Genomic DNA, 12,943 nt, shown 5'->3' with positions numbered 1-12,943 from the left:
TAGCCTGAGCAAGTATCTACAGACACGTGTATACATTGCAATTTCCCAAAAGGTAAATATTGGGTGACGTCCATTTGCCACGAGTCATTGGGCCGAAGACCTCGGGGATTAATGGCATAGACCGGCTGTGGGAAGAATTGTGGACAGATGCCACACTGTCTAACAGTTCGGCCGCTTCACGAGATATTTTGAATTCTCGTCGAAGGGCTGCCGCATTCTGATGAAAATTATCACGACTCCTTTTGGCTGTTTCCAAAGGAGTGGTAATGGGCAGAGCTTGCAATAAATGGGCTGCTGCATCGGCTATCCGATTCCCAGCAACTAGGGGACCGGGCAGATCGGTGTGAGCTCGAATGTGGGAAATATAAATTGGACTGTGCCGTGAATTAAGAAGTTTTTGTATAGCATGAAATAGATGATAAACTTCCTCATCTGCTGTCAGTATAAAGGCAGTGGGAAGCTGCAACACGGCTTTGACAAGGTATTGACTGTCGGAATAGACATTTGTAGATTCTGGGTAAGTTCTTAGGGCTACCTGAACGGCATAAAGCTCGGCCCTTTGGACAGATTTAGTCGTATCATTTAAAGTGATCAGATTTTTATGTTGGGAAGTGACATAATACACTGCAATTTCACCCTCTTTCCTAGCATCCACAAAAATGGAAGCAGCATCTTCAATCGGCTGACAGACAATAGGATTATAGGGCAAAATATCTATAAGACTGACACCTTGTATTAAAGAATCAGAAGGTAGATGAAATTTAGTTTGACCTGTAAAATTAGCCAAGGCAAGTTGCCATTCGACGGACTGGGCAAAAGCAGCGTCCACCAGCTTCTGTGTCAGAAAGGCACAGGCAATAAATTCTGGATCGTGTCCAAAGAGCTGAACAGCTCGGGATCTTCCTCTAATGATGAGAAGACAAACCATAGATAGCAAAGGATTAATGACATGCCGAGAGTGTAAGGCTAAATGTAGCCATTCAAGTGGGCCGTGAGATTGCCACAGAATTGCAAAGGGGATGACCTGAGGTTTTAATATGATTAGATACAAAGGCTGAGAAGGGTCAACTCTAGTGACTTGGGCCTGCTGAATGGCCTGTTCTATAAGTCTTATAGCTTCTTTCGCTTCTTGAGTGAGACTTTGCGGGGATGCTGGAGAACCATCTCCTTTTAGAATATTAAACGAAGGCAGTGATTGTTCTGTGGTGACCCCTGGTGTGTTTCTAATCCAATTTATATCTCCTAAGAATTTCTGAAAATCATTTAGAGCAGTCAAATGTCCGGTTCTAACTGATACTTTCTGAGGTCGGACAGTTGATTTGGAGATGAGATACCCTAGGTATTCAAAAGGTGCTTCCCTTTGCACTTTCTCGGGGGCAACAATCAAATTATATGCTTTAAGGCATCTTTGAAGAGAAACAAAAGCCTCCTGTAATAATTCCTCAGTTACAGCAGCCAAAAGTAAGTCATCCGTATAATGGATACAATATACGTGGGGAAAACTCTGTCTAAAAGGAGCAATTGCTCTGGCCACAAACTCTTGACATAAAGTCGGACTGTTGGCCATGCCTTGCGGTAAGACCTGCCACTGATACCGCTTAGCAGGTTCCTGTAAGTTAGTGGAAGGCAGGGAGAATGCAAAGTGTTCTCCGTCGCCAGGGGCCAACGGAATGGTAAAAAAACAATCTTTTCAGTCCCAAACTAGTAATTGATATTGTAAAGGAATGGCCGATGGGGAAGGGAGGCCGGGTTGCAAAGCCCCCATGGGCTTCATGACAGCATGAATTGCTCTCCAATCTTGAAGCAGCCTCCCTTTATTTGACTTTTTTCTAATCACAAAGATTGGGGTGTTCCAGGGACTGGTGGAGGGAACTAAATGACCTAATTGCAGTTGTTTCCCTAGGAGGTGAGCAGCAGCCTCCCTCTTAACAGTAGGTAAGGGCCATTGGTCAACCCACACTGGAGTGGAAGTCATCCACTGGAGAGGCATAGCGTGGGGAGTTTCCAATGGCCCTAGGAAAAACCCAATCCGAAATGGTCTCTTTTGGGCTCGGGGACATATGGCTCAGGATTCCCCTGCAGCTCCTTCCCTAAGCCTTTCCCCTCAAAATAGCCCATTTCCTTCATAAGGTGCATAGCAAGATTAGTCTGTTTTTGAATCGGGGCTGCCTTAGTCTCCAGAGTCAAATTCATTGCAGTTAATATGTCCCTGCCCCAGAGATTAAGATCTATATTCAAAACAAAAGGCTGAAAAGTTCCAGTCATACCATCACGCAGTCTCCAATGTAAATAATCAGAGCTTTGCAACGGAGCAGAGGCATAACCAACACCTTTAATTGGAATATTAGTCACTTGAGTAGGCCGTGCGACAGGCCATTTTTTTTGAGCGATAACTGAGACATCTGCACCTGTATCCACTAGTCCCTCAAAAGGGACTCCTTGGATATGCAATGTAAGCATGGGCTTTTCTACAGAGATCATTTTAGCCCAATAAAGATCCGTGGAGCTGAACCCTTGATTTCCCCGGTAAGGTTTAACAGCCTTATTATTGGAGGATATCCGGGGTATCAGGATCAATTGTGCTATGGGAGTCTTGGGCTCAAGCACCAAAGTTCCCATAGTTAAGCTGGCCAAAATTTTTATTTCTCCAGTGTAATCTTCATCAATGACTCCAGGATAGATCACCAATCCCTTAAGAGTCCAGCTGGATCTTCCCAATAGTAACCCCCAAGTATTCCTGGGTAGAGGCCCCCATATCCCTGTGGGGATGGCTTTAGGGGGCTGACCTCCTTCTAGGTAAACGGACTGAGCTGGGGTAAGATCTAGTCCCGCACTGGCGGGGGTACCGCGGTGTAGTTGGCTAATACCTGGGAGGTCTCCAGTGTTGGACACAATGGGTGGGAAGGTGCCTGTGGGGACATTGCCGCAATTGTTTGCGGGGCCTGCGGCTGGCCCCGCTTCCAGTTTCCCTGAAGAGGTTTGCCATTACGATCGGTTTTGGAGCGGCCTTCATTGACCCAGTGATACCCCCGTCTACATCTGGGACAAATCGTTGCCGGCTTATTATTAATGTGAGGGCCACTTGGCAAACCGGGGGTGGTTGGAATTATTTCTTTACTACGACATTGGGCCTTCATATGGCCCTTTTGGCCACATTTGAAACACACCATTCCACCCGACTCCCTTGGATTAGTTCTTACGTTCTTACCCCGAAGCTGGGCATGCACCTGTAAGGGGTCCCTTCCCTTTAAGGCGGCTGCCAAGGTAATGCCCTGAATATTAGAGGGTCCAATCTCAGCACATAGTCTGATGTAATCCTCCAAGGTACCCTGATTTTTCCAAGGACGAACGGCTGCCTGACATGCAGAATTAGCATTTTCATAAGCCGGTTGTTTTGCAATAATGGTACCTGCCTCCCCATCAGTAACGATACGACTGACTGCAGTCAAGAGGCGCCCAACGAAATCCTGGTACTTCTCATCTGGCCCTTGCCTAATTTTAGACAATTCCTCAGTTCTGCCCCCTGTGGAGGGGAGTTTTTTCCAAGCTGCCATGGCACAGGTATTAATTTGATTATACGCAGTTTCAGGATAATTCAGCTGGAGGCCCACATCATAATATTGTCCTGTACCTGCGAGCATGTTGAAATCTACTGGTATGTTAGTTCTTTTATTATACATAGCCTGGTTTTCAGCATTCTCTGCAAATTCTGCTTTCCACAAGAGGCTGTCTCCCACACTCAAGCAAGCCTGAGCGATGCCCTTCCAATCTCCTGGGCACAACGCCTCCCTGCTCAAATCATCAAGCATAGACAGGATAAAGGGAGCTGTCGGACCATACTGGGCTGCAGAGGATTTCAAATCTTTCAGCAACTTAAAACTTAGGGCGGAGTACACTCTCGGTCCCCCCCGCTGAATAACAGGGTCGGCGTGAAAAGCAGAGGTGTCTTCCCCATACTGTGTTGCTTGATACAGAGTCCGCTGCAGAGGAGTAGCTCCCATAACGGGGTAAGGTTCAGTGGACTGTTGATTCGGAGTAATAGGCAGAGCCAGCCGAACTAAGCCTCTATCTGGTGCCTGAAAAGAAGGTCGTTTTAAAGGTACCTTCTGGACCAGAGGGGCCAAGAAGGCAGGCTTCCTCTGGTCTTCCAAATACGGCCCATCATCCCCCCGATCCCCCAAAGGAGAGTCATCATTATCTTCTGGATCTTGCACAGACAACTGTTCTAGGAGGGGGAGAGGAGGTAAAGGTGAAGGCACCCGTGACTGTCCCGAAAGGGCATTGAAAGTAGTTTCTGGAGGGAGAGGAGCATCTGAAGTCACTGAGGGTTGGGCTGCTTCCGAGCTAAGAGAAGCTATTTCAATAGAATCCTGCGGATCAAGGACCTCCTTAATACAGGTCCAAGTAGACCACAAAGCCCCTGGAACTGTAGCCCCGCGAACCTTCATTTGCTTCTTAAGTTCCTGACCGACTCGCTGCCAATCCTTTAAATCAACTGTACCCCCGTCTGGAAACCATGGGCAATAATCAGGCACTATGTCAAAAAATTCCCTAAGGGCTGACTGAGAAACCTTGATTCCCTTCTCCTTCATAAGAGCCTGCAAGGCAGTTACAAAATAGCCCTGTTCCGCAGACTGTTTCTGTCCCATAGTCTTACTCCCGTCGTCTGTGCTGCTGGCACAGTTCCCCTACCTGAATTAGACGCCGCGCGGTCCGCTTTCGCTTTCCTCCTTGTTGTCTCAGGTCCCTGTTCGGGCGCCACTTGTCGCGACCGGCGCGACAAACACCGAGGTCAGGGTCCTGAGGGTAGGGGGATGCAAGAAAAAAAGAGACAGAAGGACGTTTGGGAACAGGAGGGTCCCCTGGGCTGATGGCCCAAGTGACGGCTTTATTGTTGCTGTACGCAATCTTTTATACCCAGACTCTTATGGGTCAGGCCATTCTAAGAGTAAACAGGTTTCGCATGATCGCCGCCAACCAAAACATTTAGTTCTGTGTTTCTTGTGCGTTTTCTAGACGGGTCACAACAAGACCGTGTTGATAAGATTGCTAGCAAAACACAGTTCCCGTGTTTGTTTCTATCTGACTCGGGGCAGAAAAAGGGAGGTAGCATTACTGCCAACACCTGCAGACCACGGGCTTCAGGAATTAACTTTCTCAGCCTTGACAAGGCTTTCGTATGCCCTTGAAAGTGGGGGAATGGGAGCGGGAACCACCGGGTTGGCTAAGTCAACAGGGAACCATTGCTCGACCCGGTCTCAGCCTGGCGCCGGGGCCCGGCCTCCCACACACACCTGAGATGCCACTTCACGGCCAGCGGGACCCCTGGGACAGAATCCACGAGCTGGGGACGGCTGGAGCTTCTGAAATCGGAGCCTCACACGCTGCTGGGGGCTGTGAGCTGGAGCAGCCCCCGTGGGGAACAGTCTGGCGGGGCTTGGACGGGTTCCACGGAGGACTCGCCTAACCCTCATCCACTCCACTCGTAGGTGGACGCCCCGAGGGAATAAGAACGCATGTGCGTACAAAACCCTGCACGCGAACGTTCACACAGGACCGTGCGCAAGCACCAGCACGTGGAGACGACCCAGGTGTCCAGCAACTGATACACGAGTACACGCGTGGGGAAACCCACACAAAGGACGACAGGTGACAGAGTGCTCACAGACCGTGAGAAGGAAGGAAGTACTGACACGCAGAAAGAGACAGAGAAGACACATGCCCTGATGTGCGGACGTGACACGCCCACGACGAGCCAGGCCATACACAGAAAGCAGGTGACCGGCTGCCCGGGGCTGGGGGTGGACAAGGGGGAGGGACAGCTGATAGGCACATGGTTTCTTTGGAGGTGATGGGAGGTTCCAAAATCAATCGTGGTGATGGTTTCACAGCTCCGAATATGCTAACGCCCCTGGAGTTTTATACTTTAAATGGGTGAATTGTGTGGTATGTGAATTATGTCTCAATACGCCGTTACAGAGAAAATGTGGAGTCCAGTAAGGACATCCAACCGGTCACAAGGGCACTCCTCGGTGCCCTTCCGGTCCTGGGTCACGTGTGAATCACAGCCCGCGCAAGGCAGCCGGGAGCCCCACACGCTTCCTCCACCATCACATCCTGCCTCTGGGCTCTTGCCGTGTGACACCCTGGAGCCCACACCAGGGCTCCTCCGTCGGCCTGAGACTCACCCTGAAGGCTCTGCCACGTTCTTTCACTGACCCACGAGCCTTCCGTCCGGGGGGCGTGGGGGGAGGGGCAGGGTCTCTGTCTGGGTCTGTCCCCGGGCCAGGAGTCTGCTGCAGTGCAGGCCCGAGCGCTGTGCTCGCTGAGGGCCCCTGGGGCCGTGGGCACATCTTCAGCTCGGTGTGGGGCTCCCAGCTGCAGTCCAGCCCCTGGGGCCCATTTGCCGGTATAGACAGGGCGTTCTTGCTGGTAGTAGTAGGAGACTCCGGGAGCCTGGGTAAGGCTGAGTGCGCGTGTGTGTTCATGCGTGTGCGTATGCGTCTCCACACGTGTGCACGTAGTGTGCGCACGTGTGTTCACACGTCCACCACGTGTGCCTGTGCGTGCGCGTGTGTGCGCTTGCGATGAGGGAGCAGGGGGCAGGCTGGGGCCGGTGCAAGCTAGCACCCCCGCCCCCCCCACGTGGGACATTCCTCAGGCCCTCCCGGCTGCCCCAGGACAAAGGAGAGGACAGAGAACAGGTGGCCAACCGACAGAGATCCAGCCCTGCAGGACCTGAGTCTCCATCAGTTTACAAATGTCTTAGCAAATTGCAAGAAAAAGGCAGTCTTCTCAGTAACCTCATCTCCAGAAACCCACAGACTCGGTTTCCTGGAGCCCCAACATCACCCCTCCGTAGTGACGTGGGGAACAAAGGCAGAAGGAAATAGGAGGTAAAACGAAATGTCCTTGTGACCCGCAGCCCATCGACAGGCAAGCCGAGGCAGGTACAGAGTACAGCTTCTCCAGGAACAACCCTTCTATCGTAAAGTTAATGTCTTACTAGGTGGAAAACCACCTCAGCTTGACAAGAGCCAGGCCTCAGGTATCTTAGGAGTCCTCTTTAGCAAATCAAAGGCTCTCTGGACGCTTCGCATTTGACCTTGCTCCCCCAACTGCGTAGCATATGAGGAGCCACTCCTCATGACCCCAGGGCAGCTCTCCCTGCCCACGGGTCCCGGCCCGTGCTTTAATAAAATCACCTTTTTGCACCAAAGACGTCTTCGAGAATTCTTTCTTGGCGGGGGGGGGGGGCTCCGGACCCCCCACCGTCACCCCCAAACCTCATCACTTGTACATTTGTATTTGTGTCTGTACATGTTTGCATGTGTTGTGTGCGTTGGTGTGTTGGGGGCTGCGAGGCCCACGGCTCCTACGTGGGGGCTCTCTCTCCTGCAGCCCTGCCTGTGTCTCTCCCTATTCCTGCAGTCAGTCCCCCCCCCCCCCCCCAGGGCACGGGGTCTGGGGCAGAGGACCCAGGCAGGGGCCATCCACGGGCGGGCGAGAGGAGCAGTGCCACACTGCCCAGGGCCACCACCAAGGGCGGCCCACTGTGAGCCCGGCTGCCCTGAGGCTTCTGGGGGCCACCGCCTCAGGTGGGGCGAGGTGAGGTGAGGTGAGGCGGGGCGGGGCGAGGTGGGGTGAGGTCACCACAATTGCGGGTCCACATTTTCAGCTCTTCAGCAATAACCAAAACAGGAGGCCGATGCCAAGCCTAGTGCCATGACCTGGGCTCCTGACTATAGAGGACAGAAGTCAGCCTGAGAGGGCGGGGCTGAGCCTGCGGGGAAGAAAGGTGGAAAGGGTGGGAGGGGATGGCCTGCAGCCTATCCCCTCCCCGGGTCCCATTCCAGAGGAAAGGGGTGGCCCCCAGGACATTCTGAGGGCCAAGGAAGTCTGGGGTGCCATTCTGTCCTCCTCCAGCCCCCCCAGGTCACACTGAGGGAGATAAAGCCTGCCGTGGCCTAGGGGTGGGCGAGCCCTGGGGTCCGCAGCTAGGGCGGACACTGTGTCCCTGACAGCGTGCGGTGACCAGAGACTGGGAGCCTGCGGAGGTCACTTCGTGCCTGGACGGGTCGGGGAGGCTGGGCCTGCGGGGGCCGCTAAGGTGCGGGAAGGTGGAGGGCGCTCACTGCCACCCGGAACTCTGCCTGACCCCATCCAGGGGAAGGGGCCGGTGCAGGGGTGGCAGTGGGCAATCCAGCGCAGACCCTGCCCTGGGGGTGCCCTGCCCTGGGGGTGTCCGGCCCCTGGCCAAGACGAGGCAGGTTGCTAAGGTTCCAGAGACAACCCTGAGGGCTGGATGGAGGTGGAGGGAGCGGGAGCCGGGGCTTAGGGACGGGGAGTCCGGAGGCAGCTGCATTCCAGGCACGGGGGTGGCCGGCAGGCCCCACAGGGTGGCTCGAGGGTGCCAGGTTCCGGGGAGGGGGGCGGCGGCGGGCCGGTGCAGCGCCCCCAGCGGGAGCCGCTCAGGCCGGTCCCGCCCGACCCTCCGGGGACACTCCGGGCGCCCACGCCCTCCGCGGCACCCCGCCCCCCAGCGGCCCCGCTCCCCCTCCTCGGGCGTCACCCCTTGCCGTGTCTGTGTCTCGTCCTCGGGGCCCCTGGGAGCCCTGGCCCGGAAGAGCGGCAGTGGTCAGCATTCGGGACCCGCCCGGCCCAGAGAGCTCGAACGCTGACGGCAAGTCCCGACAGTCCCAGCTTTGGAGGGACTGGGTGACCCGCGGGGCATCCCTCCCGCTGGCCGCCTGGGCCACCCGGTCACTAGCTCTGGACGCTGGGGCGTGCCCGCAGTGGCCTGGTCGGCAGGCCCCGCCCGGCAGGCGCTCAGGCAGCGCTCGGAGGGTCCCCGGGCCGCCTGGGCAGGCCCAGAGCAGGGCGACTGGGTTCAAGGGCGGCTCCGGGGGCGTGGGCGGCAGGAAGGCACTGCACAAGGGCTGCTTCCTTTTGGAGTCCCCTGCTGCGACCTGTCTGGCCCCCTGAGCTTTCTGCCTGCTGGCGGCGGGGGCACAGAACCGTCTCCCACCCCAACTGGGCCTCTGCAGGAGGAAGCAGCCCCCTTGCTCTCGCTTTTTGTTTTTTGAGCCTCACTCCCCTCTGCCCTGGCCAGGACTAGCCTTTCCGCACAGCTGGAATCTGGGCATTGCTGGGGCAGGAGGGGGGATTATGGGCTGTTTGCTCAGTGCCCGGCACTGGGAGGTTTGTCTGGTGAGGTTCATCCATCCTGGTCCCGGAGAGCCTAGTGGAAATGCTGCCATTTAGGGAACAGTAGACCAAACACTCTCCTCCCAGAAGGATCTGGCCCAGAGAGTATGCGGGTCGTGCGGTTTAGTGAGGGCTAGTGATGCTGGTGTGCAGCAGGGGTCCACAGGGTCCTCGAGGGCAGCTGTCTTCCACACTAACTTCCTGCTCTCTTCCCTCTGGGACGAAAGGCTTGGGGGCATCCATGGGGCAGCAGTCCCAGCCTGCCAACCACCTGTTCCCACCTGAGTTGGGTCACCTGACTCCCACCTGCCTGCAGATCTGGAGGGAAGGAGGAGGCAGGGAAGGGAGACCCCCAGAGGGGTGGGGGTGCTGGCTGGGTCGGTGGAAGGAGGGAGCGGCTCAGGCAGGTCAGATTTGACATTTTGTGCTGTCCATCCTGCATCAGGCCAGGCCTGACTCATTCACGAGGTGACAGTTGTAGGATCCTCAAGAGAAACAACACAGGGCAAGTCCGAGAGTGGCAGCACAGGGCAAGCTCCCAAAGGGGGATTCCATCTCAATCTTCAAGCACTCCCCTCCCCTCCCCTCATTTTGTCAAGGCCTCAGGATCTTACACCAGTCCCAGTTCATAAGTCACCCTGAGCCTGTCTCCATGGCCCCTCCCCTGGGGTGCCTCTGGCTGCCTCGTGGGAGAGGGAGAGGTGAGCTCCAGTTAGAGTTCGGCAAGGACAGCGGCGGTGGGAGCGGAGGAGGGTAAGACAGAGCACAGACAGGGCCGGGCGGCGCTTGGAAAGGGGCCAGAAAAGGCCCAGGAAGCAAAGATGGTTCCAGGTAGACTCTACTTCTCAAAGACATCTGGGTCGGGAGGGATTCCCAGCGGGGTTCTGCAGCCTGAGTGCAGAGGCAGCCAACGCAGGCTGGTCTCCTCGGCCAGGCATGCCGCCGCCACAGAAGGAGCCCAGCGTCCGTCACAGTGCACAAGGTGGCATAGCACCCACCCCCCGGGGGCGCTTCAGCCGCTAACCTGGGAGGCAGGGCATGGCTCTCACCTCCAGCGGATGCACTTGAACCCCTTGCGTGATCGTTGGCATGCGTTTTATTTCCATACACGTTGTAAACCCACCATCTGTTGTTTTAATGAAAAGCTCCACAAGCTGCCTGCCATCCGTGTGCGGGGTTAAGGCACTCTTCTCCGGAATCACTGCTATTTTAGGCTACGTGCTGCCGCAGCAAGCACGCCTAGAACGTTATTAGCATCATTATTTATATTTTTATCGCAACTGCTTGTTTTCATACTTTTTTTTAAGGTTTATTTTCGAGGGAGCGTGAGCAGGGGCGGGGCAGAGAGAGAGGGAGACACAGAATCCGAAGCAGGCTCCAGGCTCCGAGCTGTCAGCACAGAGCCAGACGCGGGGCTCGAACCCCCCAACTGTGAGATCGTGACCTGAGCCGAAGCTGGACGCTCAACCGACTGAGCCACCCAGGCGCCCCTCTAACTACTTCTTTTAAAGCAAGTAAGAAGTGAGAATTACAATTTACTAACAAAGTTTCCATTTCCTGTTCTCTTTCTTCACACAGATGTTTCCACATCCTATCATTTCCCTTCAGCCTGAAGAATTTCCTTTAACATTTGCTATTGCACAGGCCTGTGGCAAACACATTGTCCATTTCATGTGGTAAAAAAAAAAAAAAAATTACAACATACAAGCTGTCACACAGCTATTTCTAAGTGCCCAATTCAGTGGCATTAAGTACACAGTATTGTGCAGTCATTTCTTTCCAAAACTTTTTCATCATTCCAAACAGAACCCTGTACCCACAACGTTTTGACTCTCCGTTCCTCCTTCCCACAGCCCTTGGTAACCTCTAATCTACTGTCTCTAGAAATTTGCCTAGTCTAGATATTTCACAGAAGCGGAGTCATACGACATACGTCCTTTTGTGACCCGTTTATTTTACTTAGCAAAGCGATTCTGAGGTCCACCGTTGTCACAACGGGGATCGAGAAGTAGTACATTCCTTTCCGAGGCTAAATCATAGTCCACTGTCTGGACAGACCACATTGTCCATCCATTAATCCTCGGGGACGGTTGAGCCGTTCCTCTGACCATTGTGAATAGCGCTTCATGGAGCAGCGGCGTGAGTCCCCGCTCTCACTCCTCGCGGGTACACACGCAAGGTGGAACTGCTGGGTCATATGGTAATTCTAGTTTTGACCTTTTGAGGAACCTCCAGATTGTCTTCCCCAGCAGCTGCACCATTTTGCACCCCCCAGCAGCGTGCAACGTTTGCACATCTGTTTTGCACTTGCTCCCGCTGATAAACCGAAATTTGTCATGTTTTCAGAGCTTCCCCGCCCAGGGACCCCTCGTTCCGGAGTTTTCTCTCCTGCCCTGGCCCACGGGGCAGCGTTAACAGAGAGCCTCTCCGGTGCTCGTGCCACCAGGTCCCCCCGCAGGGCCTCCACAGCGTAATTCTACGCGGAGAAGGAGCTGCGCTGCGGCCGAAGAGGGGTCCGGACTTCGGCTCCTCGCCTGGTCCCGCAGGGAACGAGAGGCCGTAGCACCGGAGCCAGCTGCCGCCGCACCAGGTCCCAAACCAGCCGCCTTCGGCCGTCTCCGGTCCCGTGCGCTCGCGCCCCCGGCCGGCGCGCCGTGCTGACGTCGCCCCGCCCCTTGCCCTGTGCGTGCGTGACCCCGGCTTTCCGGCGGCGTTGCCAGGACGACGGCGCGTTCCTCGCAGCCCGGCCAACGCCCTGGCCTAGCTGCAGTGCGCAGGCTCGGAGCTCCCGTGGGCCCCGCCCCGCCGGCGGGGAAACAGTCGCGCGGCGATGACGTCTCGGGGGCCCGGCCGGGCGTCGCGGACTCCGGAGATGGAGGAAAAGGAGCAATTACGGCGACAGATCCGTCTCCTGCAGGGTGGGTCGGGTCGGGTCGGGCCGGGCCGGGCCGGGCCGGGCCCGGGTCGCGCGTCCCTTTCTTTACCCTTCCTTACCTCACGGCGGGCCGCTGCCCGCCTCCCCGAAGGGCGTCGCTCCGCGCCCTCGGTCTGGACGGCCGGGTCGGGTCGGGTGGGGGCGTGGGTAGGGTCGGGGAGGCGGTGGGGAACCCGGAAGGGCATCCGGGCCGGCCGGGGTCAGCCCCTTGCCCGTTTTTCCGGACGGGTAGTGCGTGTCCTTCAGGCGCTGCAGCGGGTGGCGGCGGGGCCGTCGCTTAGTAACCGGCGGGAGGCATCCCACCCCCAACCCCCACGGGCGGGCACTTCCTCGGCGCCCTGTCGCTCTCGGTGCCACACGGTAGGGTGGAGAGCTTGACCTGGTGCCGCGTGGCAAAGCCCCTGGACGCCTCGTCTTGGCTCCTTCCCTCCACACAGTCACAGTCCTCTTGATATTCCAAGGCCCCCACTCGCCAGGCCTCAGTTTCCCATCTTTTCAATTTTTACACCCAAGTTGAGGTTTCTGTTCTGAAAAATTTCCGCATTTAAAGTTTTCCCACGAAGAGAAGACTTAAGGATTTGGAAAACGTGTATGGGGGAGAGTCCAGGCGGGCTGGTCCTGTCGCAGCTGTCCTGGAGTGTCACCAGGTCTGGACATGGCTTTTCTTGGGTCTGGGGACGGGACTTGTGGTGGGCAGCGTTGTAACGGAGGACTTAGCTACTGGTTTGCTGGTTGAGGCCTAACTCCCTGGAGTGTTCCAGCTGAACCTGTACCCCTCCTGCCCTGGGACCGCGATCCACT

The 12,943-nt window shown here is 55.9% G+C and overlaps 1 protein-coding gene across 2 annotated transcripts in view; it reads left to right on the top strand.

Moving 5' to 3' along the window:
• Positions 1 to 11,996: 11,996 nt before the first annotated feature.
• Positions 11,997 to 12,943, top strand: part of ZC3H3 (zinc finger CCCH-type containing 3) — an 88,699-nt gene continuing 87,752 nt past the window's right edge. For both annotated transcript variants that reach the window (XM_043601966.1, XM_043601965.1), the window contains exon 1: positions 11,997 to 12,125. In XM_043601966.1, coding sequence (XP_043457901.1) covers positions 12,038 to 12,125 — 88 coding nt within the window. In that variant the 5' untranslated portion in view covers positions 11,997 to 12,037. The remainder of the gene's footprint in view (positions 12,126 to 12,943) is intronic.

Source organism: Prionailurus bengalensis, chromosome F2 (genome assembly GCF_016509475.1).
Source record: "Prionailurus bengalensis isolate Pbe53 chromosome F2, Fcat_Pben_1.1_paternal_pri, whole genome shotgun sequence".
In the NCBI taxonomy this organism is placed as follows: domain Eukaryota; kingdom Metazoa; phylum Chordata; class Mammalia; order Carnivora; family Felidae; genus Prionailurus; species Prionailurus bengalensis.
This window is presented reverse-complemented; position numbering and strand designations above follow the sequence as displayed.